Raw genomic sequence first — 20959 nt, 5'->3', positions numbered from 1 at the left:
AGAACATTACAGCGCAGAACAGGCCCTTCGGCCCACGATGTTGCACCGACCAGTTAAAAAAAAAACTGTGACCCTCCAACCTAAACCAATTTCTTTTCGTCCATGAACCTATCTACGGATCTCTTAAACGCCCCCAAACTAGGCGCATTTACTACTGATGCTGGCAGGGCATTCCAATCCCTCACCACCCTCTGGGTAAAGAACCTACCCCTGACATCGGTTCTATAACTACCCCCCCTCAATTTAAAGCCATGCCCCCTCGTGCTGGATTTCTCCATCAGAGGAAAAAGGCTATCACTATCCACCCTATCTAAACCTCTAATCATCTTATATGTTTCAATAAGATCCCCTCTTAGCCGCCGCCTTTCCAGCGAAAACAATCCCAAATCCCTCAGCCTCTCCTCATAGGATCTCCCCTCCATACCAGGCAACATCCTGGTAAACCTCCTCTGCACCCTCTCCAAAGCCTCCACATCCTTCCTGTAATGTGGGGACCAGAACTGCACACAGTACTCCAAGTGCGGCCGCACCAGAGTTGTGTACAGTTGCAACATAACGCTACGACTCCTAAATTCAATCCCCCTACCAATAAACGCCAAGACACCATATGCCTTCTTAACAACCTTATCTACTTGATTCCCAACTTTCAGGGATCTATGCACACATACACCTAGATCCCTCTGCTCCTCCACACTATTCAAAGTCCTCCCGTTAGCCCTATACTCAACACATCTGTTATTCCTACCAAAGTGAATTACCTCACACTTCTCCGCATTAAACTCCATCCGCCACCTCTCGGCCCAACTTTGCAACCTGTCTAAGTCTTCCTGCAAACTACGACACCCTTCCTCACTGTCTACCACACCACCGACTTTGGTGTCATCAGCAAATTTGCTAATCCACCCAACTATACCCTCATCCAGATCATTAATAAATATTACAAACAGCAGTGGCCCCAAAACAGATCCCTGAGGTACACCACTTGTAACCGCACTCCATGATGAATATTTACGATCAACCACCACCCTCTGTTTCCTATCCGCTAGCCAATTCCTGATCCAATTTCCTAGATCACCCCCAATCCCATACATCTGCATTTTCTGCAGAAGCCTACCATGGTGAACCTTATCAAACGCCTTACTAAAATCCATATATACCACGTCCACTGCCTTGCCCCCATCCACCTCCTTGGTCACTTTCTCAAAAAACTCAATAAGGTTAGTAAGGCACGACCTACCTGCCACAAAACCATGCTGACTATCACCTATCAATTCATTACTCTCCAAATAACTATAAATCCTATCCCTTATAATTTTTTCCAACATCTTGCCGACAACAGAAGTGAGACTCACCGGTCTATAATTCCCGGGGAAGTCTCTGTTCCCCTTCTTAAACAATGGGACAACATTCGCTAACCTCCAATCTTCTGGTACTATACCAGAGGCCAACGACCTCTCAACATCTTATACACCTCTATCAGGTCACCTCTCATCCTTCGCTTCTCCAAGGAGAAAAGACCTAGCTTTCTCAACCTATCCTCATAAGGCATGCCACCTAATCCAGGCAACATCCTTGTAAATCTCCTCTGCACCCTTTCTATGGCTTCCACATCCTTTCTGTAATGAGGTGACCAGAACTGGGCACAGTACTCCAGGTGGGGTCTGACCAGGGTCCTATACAGCTGCAGCATTATCTCCCGATTTCTAAACTCAATTCCTCTATTGATGAAGGACAGTATTCCATACGCCTTCTTAACCACAGCCTCTACCTGCGACGCTGCTTTGAGCGTCCTATGAACCCGGACCCCAAGATCCTTCTGATCTTCCACACTGCCAAGCGTCTTACCCTTAATATTATATTCTTTCATCCTATTCGACCTGCCAAAATGAACCACCACACACTTATCTGGGTTGAAGTCCATCTGCCACTTCTCCGCCCAGTCTTGCATCTTATCTATGTCTCGTTGCAACTCCTGACATCCCTCTACACTATTCACAACACCACCAACCTTTGTGTCACCAGCAAACTTGCCAATCCATCCTTCCACTTCCTCATCCAGGTCATTTATAAAAATCACAAAGAGCAAGGGTCCCAGAACAGATCCCTGGGGCACTCCACTGGTGACCAACCTCCATGCTTGAATTCGATGATCAGCCATGATTAAAATGAATGGCGGAGCAGGCTCGAAAGGCCGAATGGTCTCCTCCTGCTTCTAGTTTCTATTTTTCTATGTTTCATGAAATGTTTTTTTATCGGGGGGCTGTTGGAGCTGAGGAAGTGATTGCTTCTTTCATGGGAAATTCGATAAACATGTGAAGCTGGGCAAATTACGGAGCTATGGGGAGAGAGCAATGCAGTGGGATTGGTTGGGAGAACTCCAATACTGAGCTAGCACAGAGTTGAAGTGCTGAATGGCCTTCTGCTCTAATGTCTGTAAAATTCAACCCTCCTAATTTGAACTGTGACCTCATTTCCAGTCTACCCAGTTGGATTTGGGAAATGCCGCGGTCCCTGCCCTCGCAGACAGCTGATCGAGAGCTCTTACCAAAGGTAAAGGGTCACCCAGACTCGAAACGTTGGCCCTATTCTCTCTCCACAGATACTGTCAGACCCGCTGAGATTCCCCAGCATTTTCTGTTTTGATGTGTGAGGGAGTTCTCACCAATCAGTTCAGTTGTTAGTCCAAAAGGGGGTGACCGCAATGGCGTAAGGGTTTCAAAGTGTGGAGCTCTACCTGATTTTTTGCTGGGTTGGCAGCATTGTGAGTTCCTGTATGTAACACCGACTTCATCAAATCGTCGCTTGTATTTCTGTCGACCACCCCTCACACGGTCTAAGCGTACACCTGGGGACACAAAAACAACAGCGACTGAAGCTAATGGAAGCACAGCATGATCCCAATAAAGTCCCGAAAAATCAACACTTCATTTATTGTTGCTGGGTGTTACTAACAAGACAAACAATGACCCAGAAACTAACAAATCAATTTTCAGCACGAGTCTACCATGGGACTGAGTGAAAATTTAACACTTCAATCCTCACTGTAACACTCTGATATACCCCACACTCCTCACTGTAACACTCTGATATACCCCACACCCTTCACTGTAACACTGTGATATACCCCACACCCCTCACTGTAACACTGTGATATACCCCACACCCCTCACTGTAACACTGTGATATACCCCACACCCCTCACTGTAACACTCTGATATACCCCACACCCCTCACTGTAACACTCTGATATACCCCACTCCCCTCACTGTAACACTCTGATATACCCCACACCCCTCACTGTAACACTCTGATATACCCCTCACCCCTCACTGTAACACTGATATACCCCACACCCCTCACTGTAACACTGTGATATACCCCACACTCCTCACTGCAACACTCTGATATACCCCACACCCCCTCACTGTAACACTCTGATATACCCGCACCCCTCACTGTAACACTGATATACCCCACACCCCTCACTGTAACACTGTGATATACCCCACACCCCTCACTGCAACACTCTGATATACCCCACACCCCCTCACTGTAACACTCTGATATACCCGCACCCCTCACTGTAACACTCTGATATACCCCACTCCCCTCACTGTGACACTCTGATATACCCCACTCCCCTCACTGTAACACTCTGATATACCCCACACTCCTCACTGCAACACTCTGATATACCCCACTCCCCTCACTGTAACACTCTGATATACCCCTCACCCCTCACTGTGACACTCTGATATATCCCACTCCCCTCACTGTGACACTCTGATATACCCCACTCCCCTCACTGTAACACTCTGATATACCCCACACTCCTCACTGCAACACTCTGATATACCCCACTCCCCTCACTGTAACACTGTGATATACCCCTCACCCCTCACTGTGACACTCTGATATACCCCACACCCCCCACTGTAACACTCTGATATACCCCTCACCCCTCACTGTAACACTCTGATATACCCCTCACCCCTCACTGTGACACTCTGATATACCCCACTCCCCTCACTGTAACACTCTGATATACCCCACACACCTCACTGTAACACTCTGATATACCCGCACCCCTCACTGTAACACTCTGATATACCCCACACCCCTCACTGTGACACGCTGATATACCCCACACTCCTCACTGTAACACTCTGATATACCCCACACCCCCCACTGTAACACACTGATACACCCACACCCCTCACTGTAACACTCTGATATACCCCACTCCCCTCACTTTAACACTCTGGTATACCGCACACCCCTCACTGTAACACTCTGATATACCCCACACCCCTCACTGTAACACTCTGATATACCCCACACCCCTCACTGTAACACTCTGATATACCCCACACCCCTCACTGTAACACTCTGATATACCCCACTCCCCTCATTGTAACACTCTGACATACCCCACACCCCTCACTGTAACACTCTGATATACACCGCACCCCTCACTGTAACACTCTGGTATACCCCACACCCCTCACTGTAGCACTCGGATATATCCCACACTCCCCACTGTAAAACTCTGATATACCCCACACCCCTCACTGTAACACTCTGATATACCCGCACCCCACACTGTAACACTCTGATATACCCCACTCCCCTCACCGTGACACTCTGATATACCCCACACCCCCCACTGTAACACTCTGATATACACCGCACCCCTCACTGTAACACTCTGGTATACCCCACACCCCTCACTGTAGCACTCGGATATATCCCACACTCCCCACTGTAAAACTCTGATATACCCCACACCCCTCACTGTAACACTCTGATATACCCGCACCCCTCACTGTAACACTCTGATATACCCCACTCCCCTCACCGTGACACTCTGATATACCCCACACCCCCCACTGTAACACTCTGATATATCCCACACCCCTCACTGTAAAACTCTGATATACCCCACACCCCTCACTGTAACACTCTGATATACCCCACACCCGTCACTGTAACACTCTGATATACCCCACACCCCTCACTGTAACACTCTGATATACCCCACACCCCTCACTGTAACACTCTGATATACCCCACACCCCTCACTGCAACACTCTGATATACCCCACTCCCCTCACTGTAACACTCTGATATACCCCTCACCCCTCACTGTGACACTCTGATATATCCCACTCCCCTCACTGTGACACTCTGATATACCCCACTCCCCTCACTGTAACACTCTGATATACCCCACACTCCTCACTGCAACACTCTGATATACCCCACTCCCCTCACTGTAACACTCTGATATACCCCTCACCCCTCACTGTGACACTCTGATATACCCCACACCCCCCACTGTAACACTCTGATATACCCCTCACCCCTCACTGTAACACTCTGATATACCCCTCACCCCTCACTGTGACACTCTGATATACCCCACTCCCCTCACTGTAACACTCTGATATACCCCACACACCTCACTGTAACACTCTGATATACCCGCACCCCTCACTGTAACACTCTGATATACCCCACACCCCTCACTGTGACACGCTGATATACCCCACACTCCTCACTGTAACACTCTGATATACCCCACACCCCCCACTGTAACACACTGATACACCCACACCCCTCACTGTAACACTCTGATATACCCCACTCCCCTCACTTTAACACTCTGGTATACCGCACACCCCTCACTGTAACACTCTGATATACCCCACACCCCTCACTGTAACACTCTGATATACCCCACACCCCTCACTGTAACACTCTGATATACCCCACACCCCTCACTGTAACACTCTGATATACCCCACTCCCCTCATTGTAACACTCTGACATACCCCACACCCCTCACTGTAACACTCTGATATACACCGCACCCCTCACTGTAACACTCTGGTATACCCCACACCCCTCACTGTAGCACTCGGATATATCCCACACTCCCCACTGTAAAACTCTGATATACCCCACACCCCTCACTGTAACACTCTGATATACCCGCACCCCACACTGTAACACTCTGATATACCCCACTCCCCTCACCGTGACACTCTGATATACCCCACACCCCCCACTGTAACACTCTGATATACACCGCACCCCTCACTGTAACACTCTGGTATACCCCACACCCCTCACTGTAGCACTCGGATATATCCCACACTCCCCACTGTAAAACTCTGATATACCCCACACCCCTCACTGTAACACTCTGATATACCCGCACCCCTCACTGTAACACTCTGATATACCCCACTCCCCTCACCGTGACACTCTGATATACCCCACACCCCCCACTGTAACACTCTGATATATCCCACACCCCTCACTGTAAAACTCTGATATACCCCACACCCCTCACTGTAACACTCTGATATACCCCACACCCGTCACTGTAACACTCTGATATACCCCACACCTCTAACTGTAACACTCTGATATACCCCACACCCCTCACTGTAACACTCTGATATACCCCACACCCCTAACTGTAACACTCTGATATACCCCACACCCCTCACTGTAACACTCTGATATACCCCTCACTGTAACACTCTGATATACCCCTCACTGTAACACTCTGATATACCCCTCACTGTAACACTCTGATATATCCCACACCCTCACTGTAACACCCTGATGTATCCCACACCCCTCACTGTAACACTCTGATATACCCCACACCCCTCACTGTGACTCTCTGATGTATCCCACACCCCTCACTGTAACACTCTGCTGTATCCCATACCCCTCACTGTAACATTCTGATATACCCCACACCCCTCACTGTAACACTCTGATATATCCCACACCCCTCACTGTAACACTCTGATATACCCCACACCCCTCACTGTGACACTCTGATGTATCCCACACCCCTCACTGTAACACTCTGATATACCCCACACCCCTCACTGTAACACTCTGATGTATCCCACATCCCTCACTGTGACACTCTGATGTATCCCACACCCCTCACTGTAACACTCTGATATACCCCACACCCCTCACTGTAACACTCTGATGTATCCCACATCCCTCACTGTGACACTCTGATGTATCCCACACCCCTCACTGTAACACTCTGATATACCCCACACCCCTCACTGTAACACTCTGATGTATCCCACATCCCTCACTGTGACACTCTGATATACCCCACACCCCTCACTGTAACACTCTGATGTATCCCACACCCCTCACTGTAACACTCTGATCTACCCGCACCCCTCACTGTAAACACTCTGATATATCCCACACCCCTCACTGTAACACTCTGATATACCCCACACCCCTCACTGTAACACCCTGATGTATCCCACACCCCTCACTGTAACACCCTGATGTATCCCACACCCCTCACTGTAACACTCTGATATACCCCACAATGCTCACTATATCTGTGTTTTACCCCTTACCTCTCATCTAGGTGGGTAGGGTGTATTCCATCACACTTGTGGCTTGTAGATGGTGGACAGGCTTTGGATGTCAGGAGGTGAGTTACGCGCTGCAGAATTCCCAGCCTGAGCTGCTCTTATAGCCACAGTATTTATATGGTTAGTCCAGTTTCTGGTCAGTGGTCACCCCCAGGATGATGATAGTGGGGAGTTCTGCAGAGGCACTGCCAGTGAATGTCAATGGGGGACGGTTGGATTTTCTCTGGAAGCTGGGTCACTGCTTGGCACAGTGTGGCAGAAAAGTTATTTGCCACTCATTAACCCAAGCCTGGAATGTTGTCCAGGTGTTGCTGCATGTGGGCACATCGGCACAGACTGTCTCAGTATCTGAGGAGTCATTAATAATGTTCAGCACTGTGTAATCATCGGGAATATTGTCACTGGCCTTTTGATGGAGGGAAGGTCATTGATGAAACAGCTGAAGATGGTTGGATCAAGCTCACTACCCTGAGGGACTCCTGCAGAGATTGAAAATGATTGACAAAGAAGAACCACAACCATCTTCCATAGCACGAGGTATGACTCCAGCCTGTAGAGTGTTTTCCCCCTGATTCCCATTGAAGCCACACTCAGTCAAGCATAGCATTGTTGTCAAGGCAGTCGCTCTCACCTCACCTTCTGAGTCCAGCTCTTTTGTCTGTATTTGAACTAAGGCTGTAATGAGGTCAGGAGCTGAGTGGCCCTGGAGGAACCCAAACTGAGCATCACTGAGCAGGTTGTTACTGAGTAAGTGCCACTTGATAGCGCTGTCGATAAGCCTTTCCATCACTTTGATAATAAATAAGACTAAGCTGATCGGGTGGTAATTTTTTTTTCCTCATTCGTGGGACATGAGCGTCGCTGGTTGGGCAGCATTTATTGCCCATCCCTAGTTGCCCGAGAGCTGTTGAGAGTCAACCACATTGCTGTGGCTCTGGAGTCATATGTAGGCCAGACCGGGTAAGGGCGGCAGATTTCCTTCCCTAAAGGACATTAGTGAACCAGATGGGTTTTTCCGACAATCAACAATGGTTTCCTGGTCATCAGTAGATTCTTAATTCCAGATTTTTTTTATCGAATTCAAATTCCACCATCTGCCATGGTGGGATTCGAACCCGGGTGCCCAGAACATTGGCTGAGTTTCTGGATTAATGGTCTAATGATAATAACACCAGGCCATAATAATTGGCCAAGTTGGATTTGTCCTGCTTTGTGTTAGGACATACCTGGACAGTTTTCCACATTACTGGGTAGATGCCAGTGTTGTAATCGTACTAAAATAGAATAGAATACCTATAGTGCAGAAGGAGGCCATTCGGCCCATCGAGCCTGCACCAACCACAATCCCTATCCCCATAACCCGGGTTGAAGTTCTGAACTGGAAAAAGGCCAAATTTGATGAAATGAGAAGGGATCTGGGAAGTGTGGATTGGCACAGGCTGTTCTTTGGTAAGGATGTAAATGGAAAGTGGGAGGCCTTCAAAGGAGAAATTTTGAGAGTGCAGAGTTTGTATGTTCCTGTCAGGATTAAAGGCAAAGTAAATAGGAATAAGGAACCTTGGTTCTCGAGGGAGATTGTAACACTGATTAAGAGGAAGAGAGAGTTGTATGAAATGTACAGGCAGCAAGGAACAGATCAGATGCTCGAGGAGTATAAAAAGTGCAAGAAGCTACTTAAGAGGGAAATCAGGAGGGCTAAAAGAAGACATGAGGTTGCTTTGGCAGACAGAGTGAAGGAAAATCCAAGGAGCTTCTATAGGTATGTTAGGAGCAAAAGGATAATGAGGGATAAAATTGGTCCTCTTGAAGACCAGAGTGGTAGACTGTGTATGGAACCAAAAGAGATGGGGAAGATACTAAATGGTAATTTTGCATCTGTATTTACGGAGGAAACAGGCATGGAGTCTACGGAAATAGGGCAAACAGGTAGGGAAGTCATGGAACCTTTACAGATTAAAGGGGAGGAGGTGCTCGCAGTCTTGAGGCAAATCAGAGCGGATAAATCCCCAGGACCGGACAGGGTATTCCCACGGACCTTGAGGGAAGTTGTGTTGAACTTGCAGGGGCCCTGGCAGACATATTTAAAATGTCAGTATTCACGGGGGAGGTGCCGGATGATTAGAGGGTGGCTCATGTTGTTCCGTTGTTTAAAAAAGGTTCCAAAAGAAATCCGGGAAATTATAGGCCAGTAAGTTTGACGTCGGTGGTGGGCAAGTTATTGGAAGGTGTGATAAGGGATAGGATCTACAAATATTTGGATGGACAGGGACTTATTATGGAGAGTCAACATGACTTTGTGCATGGTAGGTCATGTTTGACCAATCTATTAGAGTTTTTCGAGGAGGCTACCAGGAAAGTGGTTGAAGGGAAGGCGGTGGATGTTGTCTACCTGGATTTCAGCAAGGCCTTTGACAAGGTCCCGCATGGGAGGTTAGTTAGGAAGGTTCAGTCGCTAGGTATACATGGGGAGGTAGTAAATTGGATTAGACACTGGCTCAATGGAAGAAGCCAGAGAGTTGTTGTGGAGGATTGCTTCTCTGAGTGGAGGCCTGTGACTAGTGGTGTGCCGCAGGGATCGGTGTTGGGCCCATTGTTGTTTGTCATCTATATCAATGATCTGGATGATAATGTGGTAAATTGGATCAGCAAATTTGCTGATGATACAAAGATTGGAGGTGTAGTGGACAGTGAGGAAGGTTTTCAAAGCTTGCAGAGGGATTTGGACCAACTAGAAAAATGGGCTGAAAAATGGCAAATGGAATTTAACGCAGACAAGTGTGAGATATTGCACTTTGGAAGGACAAACCAAAGTAGAACGTACAGGATAAATGGTAGGACTCTGAAGAGTGCAGTTGAACAGAGGGATCTGGGAATACAGGTACAGAATTCCCTAAAAGTGACGTCACAGGTGGATAGGGTCGTAAAGAGTGCCTGTGGTACATTGGCCTTTATAAATCGGTGTATCGAGTATAAAAGTTGGAGTGTTATGGTAAGGTTATATAAGGCATTGGTGAGGTCGAATTTAGAGTATTGTGTACAGTTTTGGTCACCTAGTTACAGGAAGGATGTAAATAAGGTTGAAAGAGTGCAGAGAAGGTTCACAAGGATGTTGCCGGGACTTGAGAAGCTGAGTTACAGAGAGAGATTGAATAGGTTGGGACTTTATTCCCTGGAGCGTAGAAGATTGAGGGGAGATTTGATAATGGTGTATAAGATTTTGATGGGTATAGATAGAGTGAATGCAAGCAGGTTTTTTCCACTGAGGCTAGGGGAGAAAAAAACCAGAGGGCATGGGTTAAGGGTGAAAGGAGAAAAGTTTAAAGGGAATATTAGGGGGGGCTTCTTCACGCAGAGAGTGGTGGGAGTGTGGAATGAGCTGCCGGATAAAGTGGTAAATGCGGGGTCACTTTTAACATTTAAGAAAAACTTGGACGGGTTCATGGATGAGAGCAGTGTGGAGGGATATGGTCCAAGTGCAGGTCAGTGGGACTAGGCAAAAAATGGTTCGGCACAGACAAGAAGGGCCAACAGGCCTATTTCTGAGCTGTAATTTTCTATGGTTCTAACCCCAAATATTTAACCTAATAATCCTCATGACAGTCACAGGCACTTTAGCATGGCCAATCAACTTAACCGCACATTTGTGGACTGTGGGAGGAAACCGGAGCACCCGGAAGAACCCATGCAGACACGGGGAGAACGTGCAAACTCCGCACAAACAGTGGCCCAAGCCGGGAATCGAACCCGGGTCAGAGAAATATGATCATCACAAAATGCAAGCAATGCAATAAAGATTCACTCAAACTCGCAATTTGCATGCTCTGCCTTTTTCCTGAAGGTGTCAATCTTTCCTGGAATACCTAGCCCTTTTTTTCCTATTCATTCGTGGGACATGGGTGTCGCTGGCTGGCCCAGATTTATTGCCCATCCCTAGTTGCCCCTTGAGAAGGTGGTGGTGAGCTGCCTTCTTGAATCGCTGCAGTCCACGTGCTGTGGGTTGACCCACAATGCCATTAGGGAGGGAATTCCAGGATTTCGACCCAGCGACTGCAAAGGAACGGTCGAAATATTCCCAAGTCAGGAAGGTGAGTGTCTTGGAGGGGAACTTGCAGGTGGTGGTGTTCCCTTGTATCTGCTGTCCTTGTCCTTCTAGATGGAAGTGGTCATGGGTTTGGAAGATGCTGCCTAAGGATCTTTGGTGAGTTACTGCAGTGCATCTTGTAGATGGTACACACTGCTGCTACTGAGCGTCGGTGGTGGAGGGAGTGGGGCTGCTTTGTCTTGGATGGTGTCAAGCTTCTAGTGTACTAATCCTGGAATACCAGGCTCTGTGTGTACTGTGCTCTGTTAGTACACCAACCTGGATGGTGAGATTGTGAGTTTTCTGTTGAGATCTTTCCCGCAGAGCAGGTAGTGGTTCGTGTTAACGTGCCTGGCATTGGGATTTGGTTGACAGGCTGAGGTGACTTAAACCCAGTGCGAGAGAGCACACTGGGACCTGGGAAGCTACACTGAGAAAATGCAAATTCAATTATGCGTTTCTACCCAAATGAGATCAGTGCCTTCAGGAAGCGAGGTGACCAGCTCACTGTGCATGGATGCTAATTCAATTAGCGAGCCGTCTCGCAGGGCCCTCTCCCCACCAGCAATCCGCTTCCAGACAAACACATCTTCATTTCATCCCATTTGCTAAAAATGCCCAGCACGGATTTGCTCACTGTTCTTAAACCATCATTTAGCAGTGAGTGTGTGTGTGTGTGTGTGAGTGTGTGTGTGTGAGTGTGTGTGTGAGTGTGTGTGAGTGTGTGAGTGTGTGTGTGTGTGTGAGTGTGTGTGTGAGTGTGTGTGTGTGTGAGTGGACAGGTGTGTGTGTGTGTGAGAATGTGTGAGTGTGTGTGTGTGAGAATGTGTGAGTGTGTGTGAGTGTGTGTGTGTGTGTGAGTGTGTGTGTGTGTGAGAGAGTGTGTGAGTGTGTGAGTGTGTGTGAGAGTGTGTGTGAGAGAGTGTGTGAGTGTGTGTGTGTGTGAGAGTGTGTGTGTGAGAGTGTGTGTGAGTCTGTATGTGTGTGAGTGTGTGTGTGAGAGTGTGTGAGTGTGTGTGTGTGAGAGTGTGTGTGAGTCTGTATGTGTGTGAGTGTGTATGTGTGTGTGTTGTCCCCATGTGTTTCTGGGAGTGTGTGAGTTGGGTTGTATAGGGGTTCCTGTACAGTGTGTGAGTTACTGTCTGTCCCGGTGTGTGTACAGGGACTTGTGTACAGTGTGTGAGTTACTGTCTGTCCCGGTGTGTGTACAGGGACTTGTGTACAGTGTGTAAGTTACTGTCTGTCCTGGTGTGTGTACAGGGACTTGTGTACAGTGTGTGAGTTACTGTCTGTCCCGGTGTGTGTACAGGGACTTGTGTACAGTGTGTGAGTTACAAATTTACCTTCTTTCATCATCCCAACTTTCAGACATTTGATGAATCGACAGGATTGGCAGGATTTCCGTCTGCGCTTTGTTATTTCACACTCGTTTCTGGCAGGGCAGCTATAGTCAATGTTACCTGCAAGGAAAATACATGGTTAGAATGTACAGTACCCTCACGCACACCCTCACACACACCCTGACACACGCCCTGACACACGCCCTGACACACGCCCTGACACACGCCCTGACACACCCCTCACACACACACCCTGACACACACACCCTGACACACACACCCTCACACACACACCCTCACACACGCCCTGACACGCACCCTCACACACACCCCCTCACACACACCCCCTCACACACACCCTCACACACACCCTCACACACACCCTGACACACGCCCTGACACACGCCCTGACACACACCCTCACATGGGCTCGTACACGGGCCCTCAAACGGCCCCTCACATGGCCCCTCACACGGACCCTCACACTGGCCCTCACACACACCCTGACACAGACCCTGACACACACCCTGACACACACCCTCATACAGGCTCTCACACGGACCCTCAAACAGACCGTCACACAGACTCTCACACACACCCTGACACACACCGTCACACAGACCCTCACACATGCCCTCACACGGACCCTCACATGGACCCTCACACGGACCTTGACACAGACTCTCATGCAGGCCCTCACGCAGACCCTCACATGGACCCTGACACAGACACAGACCCTCACACAAACCCTTACATAGAACCTCACACAAACCTTCACCCTTAACTTCACCCCAACCCCTCACCCCCTCTCACACACAAACCCACATATAAACCCTCACGAATACTGAACATTGTCTTTGACTGTCATTTTGTTTTTCACATTAAGTTCCACCTGTCTCTGTAACCTCGAGCTCCCTTGGACTCGGACTCCTGTGAATTGCACCTTTCATTTGGTTTTTTGGTTTTCTTTTAATTGTTTTGCTGGATGTGGGTGTTGCTGGCTGGGTCAGTGTGTGTTGCCCATTTCTAATTGCCCCTTGAGAAGGTGGTGGTGAGCTGCCTTCTTGAACCCGCTGCAGCCTCTGTTTGTGTCGGTAGACCCACAGTGCTGTTAAAGAGAGAGTTCCAAGATTTTGACCCAGTGACTGTGAAGGAACGGCCGATATATTTCCAAGTCAGGAAGGTGAGTGACTTGGAGGGGAACTTCAGGTGGTGGTGTTCCCATGTATCTGCTGCCCTTGTCCTTCTAGATGGTGGTGGTCATGGTTTGGAAGGTGCTGCCTAAGGAGCCTTGGTGAGTTCTTACTGTGCATCTTGTAGATGGCACACACAGCTGCTACTGTGCGTCGCTGATGGAGGGAGTAGATGTTGAAGGTGGATGAGTTTTGGTTGGTCCCAAGTTTTCTCAGTCCTAATCTTGAATTCCTTTCACCACTCTCTCCCCCTTTTAGAGATTTTTTAACGCCAATCCCCTCTGGCCAAGCTTCTCACTAATCTTCCTTCCTTTGGTTTCGTGTCAGTTTTCCGTGCTCCTTTCGTGAAAGACTGTGACATTTGATTATCTTCAAGAGGCTGTAGCTGTGCTTCTGTCTGTCTCAGTTGTTTCATTCAATCTCTCTGTCTCTTACTCTAGGCTAAAGGAAATCACTCCCTCTCATCTGTGACTATCAGCGCATGGGGCATCCTGTACACAAAACACAATTGACAAAGTATTTCTTCCTGGCACTGGAAAAATCTATGAATTGCTGTGTTTAACTTTCCGATGTTTGTAGTTATTAAAAGATTCTGAATCAGTTTGCAAGAATCAGGTTACAAGGTTTTGTCAAAGACAGTGTTACTTGTTACAGATTCCTTTCTATCAGCAGTTCCCACTCACAAGTGCTCAAACTCACAGCAACTTGCAGCTTCCACCAAAATCACAGACTGGAGAAACAAGGGGGAGAATAATTTTATTATTGTACAGGATCTGAGCATCGCTGCCCAGGCCAGGAATTATTGATCATCCCTCAATTGCTCTTGAGAAGGTGGTAGAGGGATTGGAAGGTGCTATCGAAGGAACCTTGGCAGTGCATCTTGTAGATAGTACACATGGCTGTCACTGTTTATCGTGGTGGAGGGATTGAATCTTTGTGGAAGGGATAGCAATCAAGCGGGGCTGCTTTGTCCTGGATGGTGTTGAGCTTCTTGAGTGTTGTTGGAGCTGCACCCATCCAGGCAAGTGGGGAGTATTCCATCACACTCCTGACTTGTGCCTTGTAAATGGTGGATAGGCTTTTGGGGCGTTAGGTGGTGAGCTACTTGCCGCAGGATTCCCAGCCTCTGACCTGCCCTAATATGGCAGATCAAGTTCAGTTTTTGGTCAATAGTGACCTGCAGGATGTTAATGGTGGGGGATTTGGTTATGGTAATGTTGTTGAATGTTAAGGAAAGCACTGGATGGTATGAATGTAACTTGCTGCTAAGCAACCCAAGCCTGAATGTGATTCAGGTCTAGCTGCATATGGACATGGACTGCTCCAGTTGTGAATGGTGCTGAACATTGTGCAATCATCAGCAAACACCCCCATCTTATGGAGAGCTCATTGGGGCAGCAGCTGGAGATGGTTGGGGTGAGGACTCAACCCTGAGGAACTCCTGTAACGATATTCTGCGACTGAGTTAATGACCTCCAGCAATCCCAACCGCCTTCCTTTGTGCTGTAACTCCAACCACTGGAGCCCCCCCGCCAACACACACACACACACAGCCCCACACACACACACACAGCCTCACACACACACACACAGCCTCACACACACACACAGCTCCACACACACACACACACACACACACAGCCCCACACACACACACACAGCCTCACACACACACACAGCTCCACACACACACACACACACACACACAGCCCCACACACAGCTCCACACACACACACAGCCCCACACACACACACACAGCCTCACACACACACACACACAGCACCACACACACACACAGCTCCACACACACACACAGCCCCACACACACACACAGCCCCCCACACACACACACACACACAGCTCCACACACACACACAGCCCCACACACACACACACAGCCTCACACACACACAGCCCCACACACACACACAGCTCCACACACACACACACAGCCCCACACACACACACACAGCTCCACACACACACAGCCCCACACACACACACACAGCCTCACACACACACACAGCCTCACACACACACACAGCTCCACACACACACAGCCTCACACACACACACACAGCCTCACACACACACACAGCCTCACACACACACAGCTCCACACACACACACACACACACAGCTCCACACACACACACACACAGCTCCACACACACACACACACAGCTCCACACACACACAGCTCCACACACACACACACACACACAGCTCCACACACACACACACAGCTACACACACACACACACACAGCTCCACACACACACATACAGCTCCACACACACATACAGCTCCACACACACACACAGCTCCACACACACACACACAGCTCCACACACACACACAGCTCCACACACACACACACACAGCTCCACACACACACACACACACACACACAGCTCCACACACACACACACACACACAGCTCCACACACACACACACACAGCTCCACACACACACACACAGCTCCACACACACACACACACAGCTCCACACACACACATACAGCTCCACACACACACACAGCTCCACACACAGAGCTCCATACACACACACACACACAGCCACACACACACACACACACATACAGCTCCACACACACACAGCTCCACACAGAGCTCCATACACACACAGCCACACACACAGCCACACACACACACACACAGCTCCACACACACACACACACACAGCTCCACACACACACACACACAGCTCCACACACACACACACAGAGCTCCATACACACACACACACAGCCACACACACACACACAGCTCCACACACACACACTGCCCCGCACACATACACACACAGCCCCGCACACATACACACACAGCCCCACACACACAGCCCCACACACATACACACACAGCTCCACACACACAGCTCCACACACATACACACACAGCTTCACACACACACACACACACACACACAGCCCCACACACACACACAACACACACACACAGCCCCACACACAGCCCCACACACACACAGCCCCACACACTCACACACACACAGCCCCACACACTCACACAGCCCCACACACTCACACACACACACAGCCCCACACACTCACACACACAGCCACCCCCGACACACACACTCACACATATACAGCCCCACACACACACACATACACACACACACACACACTACTCACACAGCCCCACACACACACACACAGCTCCACACACACACACAGCTCCACACACACACACACAGAGCTCCATACACACACACACACAGCCACACACACACACACACACACACAGCTCCACACACACACACACACACTGCCCCGCACACATACACACACAGCCCCACACACACAGCCCCACACACATACACACACAGCTCCACACACACAGCTCCACACACATACACACACAGCTTCACACACACACACACACACAGCCCCACACACACACACAACACACACACACAGCCCCACACACAGCCCCACACACACACAGCCCCACACACTCACACACACACAGCCCCACACACTCACACAGCCCCACACACTCACACACACACACAGCCCCACACACTCACACACACAGCCCCCCCCCGACACACACACTCACACATATACAGCCCCACACACACACACATACACACACACACACACACTACTCACACAGCCCCACACACACACACACAGCCACACACACACACACACAGCCACACACACACACACACACACACACACACAGCCCCACACTCACACACTACTCACACACTCACACAGCCCCACACACACACACACACAGGCCCCCCCCCCCCCCCCCCCCCACACACACAGCCCCACACACACAGCCCCACACACCTCCCAGACCCCAATTCCCACCTATTCCAGTTTCACTGGGATTCCTTGATGACTGACTTGGCCAAATGCTGCCCTGATGTCAGCGGCAGTCACTCTCACCTCATCTTTGTTGTTCAATTAATTTGTTGGCCTGATCCTATAATCGAACAATCTTCCTGTGACACAGTTCACGAACCCCAACTTATTGATCCAGGCATCAAATCTGAAGCCCAACAATAGCACCATCCCTAGTCAAAGCCCTAAAACTCAGGCTCTGGGCCAAGCCCAGCCCCAAGTCCTAGGGCTCATCACAATCTTTACCAGGCCAAGACCCTGGTCCAGGCTCAGGCCCAGGCTCAGACCCAGACCCAGACCCAGACCCAGACCCAGACCCAGACCCAGACCCAGACCCAGACCCAGACCCAGACCCAGACCCAGGCCCAGGCCCAGGCCCAGGGTCAGGGTCAGGGTCAGGGTCAGGCCCAAGGCCCTGACTCAGGCACAGGGTCAGGATCAGGCACAAGGCCCGGGCCCAAGGTCAGGGTCAGGGTCAGGCCCAAGGCCCAGGCCCAAACCCCAGGCCCAGGCCCAACGCCCAGACTAAGACCCAGGCTCAGGCCCAAGGCCCAGCCTCAGGCCCAGGCCCAAGCCCAAGCCTCAGCATATATAGAGGCTCAGTCCCAGCTGTGTGTTTGACTATTATTTAGAAGGAAAGTACCTGTCTAATCAGCTTTAAGCTGTTTGGTTACCCCCGAATCTGATGGTCTTCTCTGGCATTCTCTGGCACTGGGCCATCGAATTCACTCCAAAACCCCTCCAGTGTGTGAGTTGAGCACATGCCTTTGGGCTATTTAGCCATAGCCAAACTGTGATCAAGAAAGCAAATGGGATGTTGGCCTATATCGCAACGGGATAGAATATAAAAGCAGAGATGTCTTGCTGCATCTGTACAGGGCATTGGTGAGGCCGCAGCTGGAATACTGTGTGCAGTATTGGTCCCCTTATTTGCGGAAGGATATATTGGCCTTGGAGAGAGTGCAGAGAAGGTTCACCAGGTTGATACCAGAGATGAGGGGTGTTGATTATGAGGAGAGACTGAGCAGATTGGGTTTGTACTCGTTGGAATTTAGAAGGCTGAGGGGGGATCTTATAGAGACCTATAAGATAATGAAGGGGCTGGTTTAGGGTAGAGGTGGAGAGATTCTTTCCACTTAGAAAGGAAGCTAGAACTAGAGGGCACAGCCTCAAAATAAAGGAGGGTCAGTTTAGGACAGAGTTGAGGAGGAACTTCTTCTGTCAGAGTGTGGTGAATCTCTGGAATTCTCTGCCCACTGAAGTGGTGGAGGCTACCTCGTTGAATATGTTTAAATCACGGAAAGATGGATTCCTGATTGGTAAGGGAATTAGGGGTTATGGGGATCAGGTGGGTAAGTGGAACTGATCCACTTCAGATCAGCCATGATCTTATTGAATGGCGGGGCAGGCTCGAGGGGCTAGATGGCCTACTCCTGCTCCTATTTCTCATGTTCTTATGTTCTTATGGACCCTATTCAACCAGCACACAAGTCTGCAAATAACTGGCTGGAAATCAGCTATAAGAACCTTGATCCTGATATCCCCTCCCTCACCCAAACCATCACAGTGACTATTGAGACCAAAGATAATGATCTGCATTTAGCACAGATCTGCTTCAGTCTGCTGTGATTTCAGGAAGTATCTGTGAGGATCGTAGAGTCCCAATCAACTGAGGGCTTTGAAAGAAAGAGAGATAACACTTGGGGAGCAAGAGTGAGAAGGAATTTAGCTGACATTTCAGAAAGCTGGAACTTTCTGGCTAATGGAATGGTCGTCATGATGTGGAGATGCCGGCGTTGGACTGGGGTAAACACAGTAAGAAGTTTAACAACACCAGGTTAAAGTCCAACAGCTTTATTTGGTAGCAAAAGCCACACAAGCTTTCGGAGCTCCAAGCCCCTTCTTCAAGTGAGTGGGAATTCTGTTCACAAACAGGGCATATAATGACACAGACTCAATTCACATGAATAATGGTTGGAATGCGAATACTTACAGCTAATCAAGTCTTTAAGATACAAACAACGTGAGTGGAGAGAGCATCAAGGCAGGCTGTCCTGTCTGGAGACAATACACATCTTTTTAGCCTGTCTTTTTAGCCAGGACCGGACAGGGTATTCCCACGGACCTTGAGGGAAGCTAGTGTTGAACTTGCAGGGGCCCTGGCAGACATATTTTAAATGTCAGTATTCACGGGGGAGGTGCCGGATGATTGGAGAGTGGCTCATGTTGTTCCGTTGTTTAAAAAAGGTTCCAAAAGAAATCCGGGAAATTATAGGCCAGTAAGTTTGACGTCGGTGGTGGGCAAGTTATTGGAAGGTGTGATACGGGATAGGATCTACAAATATTTGGATAGACAGGGACTTATTAGGGAGAGTCAACATGGCTTTGTGCGTGGTAGGTCATGTTTGACCAATCTATGAGAGTTTTTCGAGGAGGTTACCAGGAAAGTGGATGAAGGGAAGGCGGTGGATGTTGTCTACCTGGATTTCAGCAAGGCCTTTGACAAGGTCCCTCATGGGAGGTTAGTTAGGAAGGTTCAGTCGCTAGGTATACATGGGGAGGTAGTAAATTGGATAAGACACTGGCTCAGAAGCCAGAGAGTGGTTGTGGAGGATTGCTTCTCTGAGTGGAGGCCTGTGACTAGTGGTGTGCCGCAGGGATCGGTGTTGGGTCCATTGTTGTTTGTCATCTATATCAATGATCTGGATGATAATGTGGTCAATTGGATCAGCAAATTTGCTGATGATACAAAGATTGGAGGTGTAGTGGACAGTGAGGAAGGTTTTCAAAGCTTGCAGAGGGATTTGGACCAACTAGAAAAATGGGCTGAAAAATGGCAAATGGAATTTAACGCAGACAAGTGTGAGATATTGCACTTTGGAAGGACAAATCAAAGTAGAACGTACAGGGTAAATGGTAGGACTCTGAAGAGTGCAGTTGAACAGAGGGATCTGGGAATACAGGTACAGAATTCCCTAAAAGTGACGTCACAGGTGGATAGGGTCGTAA

At 49.1% G+C, this 20959-nt stretch overlaps 1 protein-coding gene across 3 annotated transcripts in view; it reads right to left on the bottom strand.

Moving 5' to 3' along the window:
* LOC144511088 (estrogen-related receptor gamma-like) overlaps window positions 1-20959 on the bottom strand; it is a 67530-nt gene that overhangs the window by 29361 nt on the left and 17210 nt on the right. The window contains exons 2-4 of one of the 3 annotated variants that reach the window (XM_078241066.1): window positions 12858-12974; window positions 2735-2845; window positions 854-871 (exon numbers count right to left, since the gene is read on the bottom strand). In XM_078241066.1, coding sequence (XP_078097192.1) covers window positions 854-871; window positions 2735-2845; window positions 12858-12974 — 246 coding nt within the window. Of the gene's footprint in view, window positions 1-204; window positions 223-853; window positions 872-2734; window positions 2846-12857; window positions 12975-20959 lie in introns of all 3 variants that reach the window. The other 2 variants (XM_078241065.1, XM_078241064.1) reach the window with 2 other exon arrangements.

Source organism: Mustelus asterias, chromosome 24 (genome assembly GCF_964213995.1).
Source record: "Mustelus asterias chromosome 24, sMusAst1.hap1.1, whole genome shotgun sequence".
Classification (NCBI taxonomy): domain Eukaryota; kingdom Metazoa; phylum Chordata; class Chondrichthyes; order Carcharhiniformes; family Triakidae; genus Mustelus; species Mustelus asterias.
This window is presented reverse-complemented; position numbering and strand designations above follow the sequence as displayed.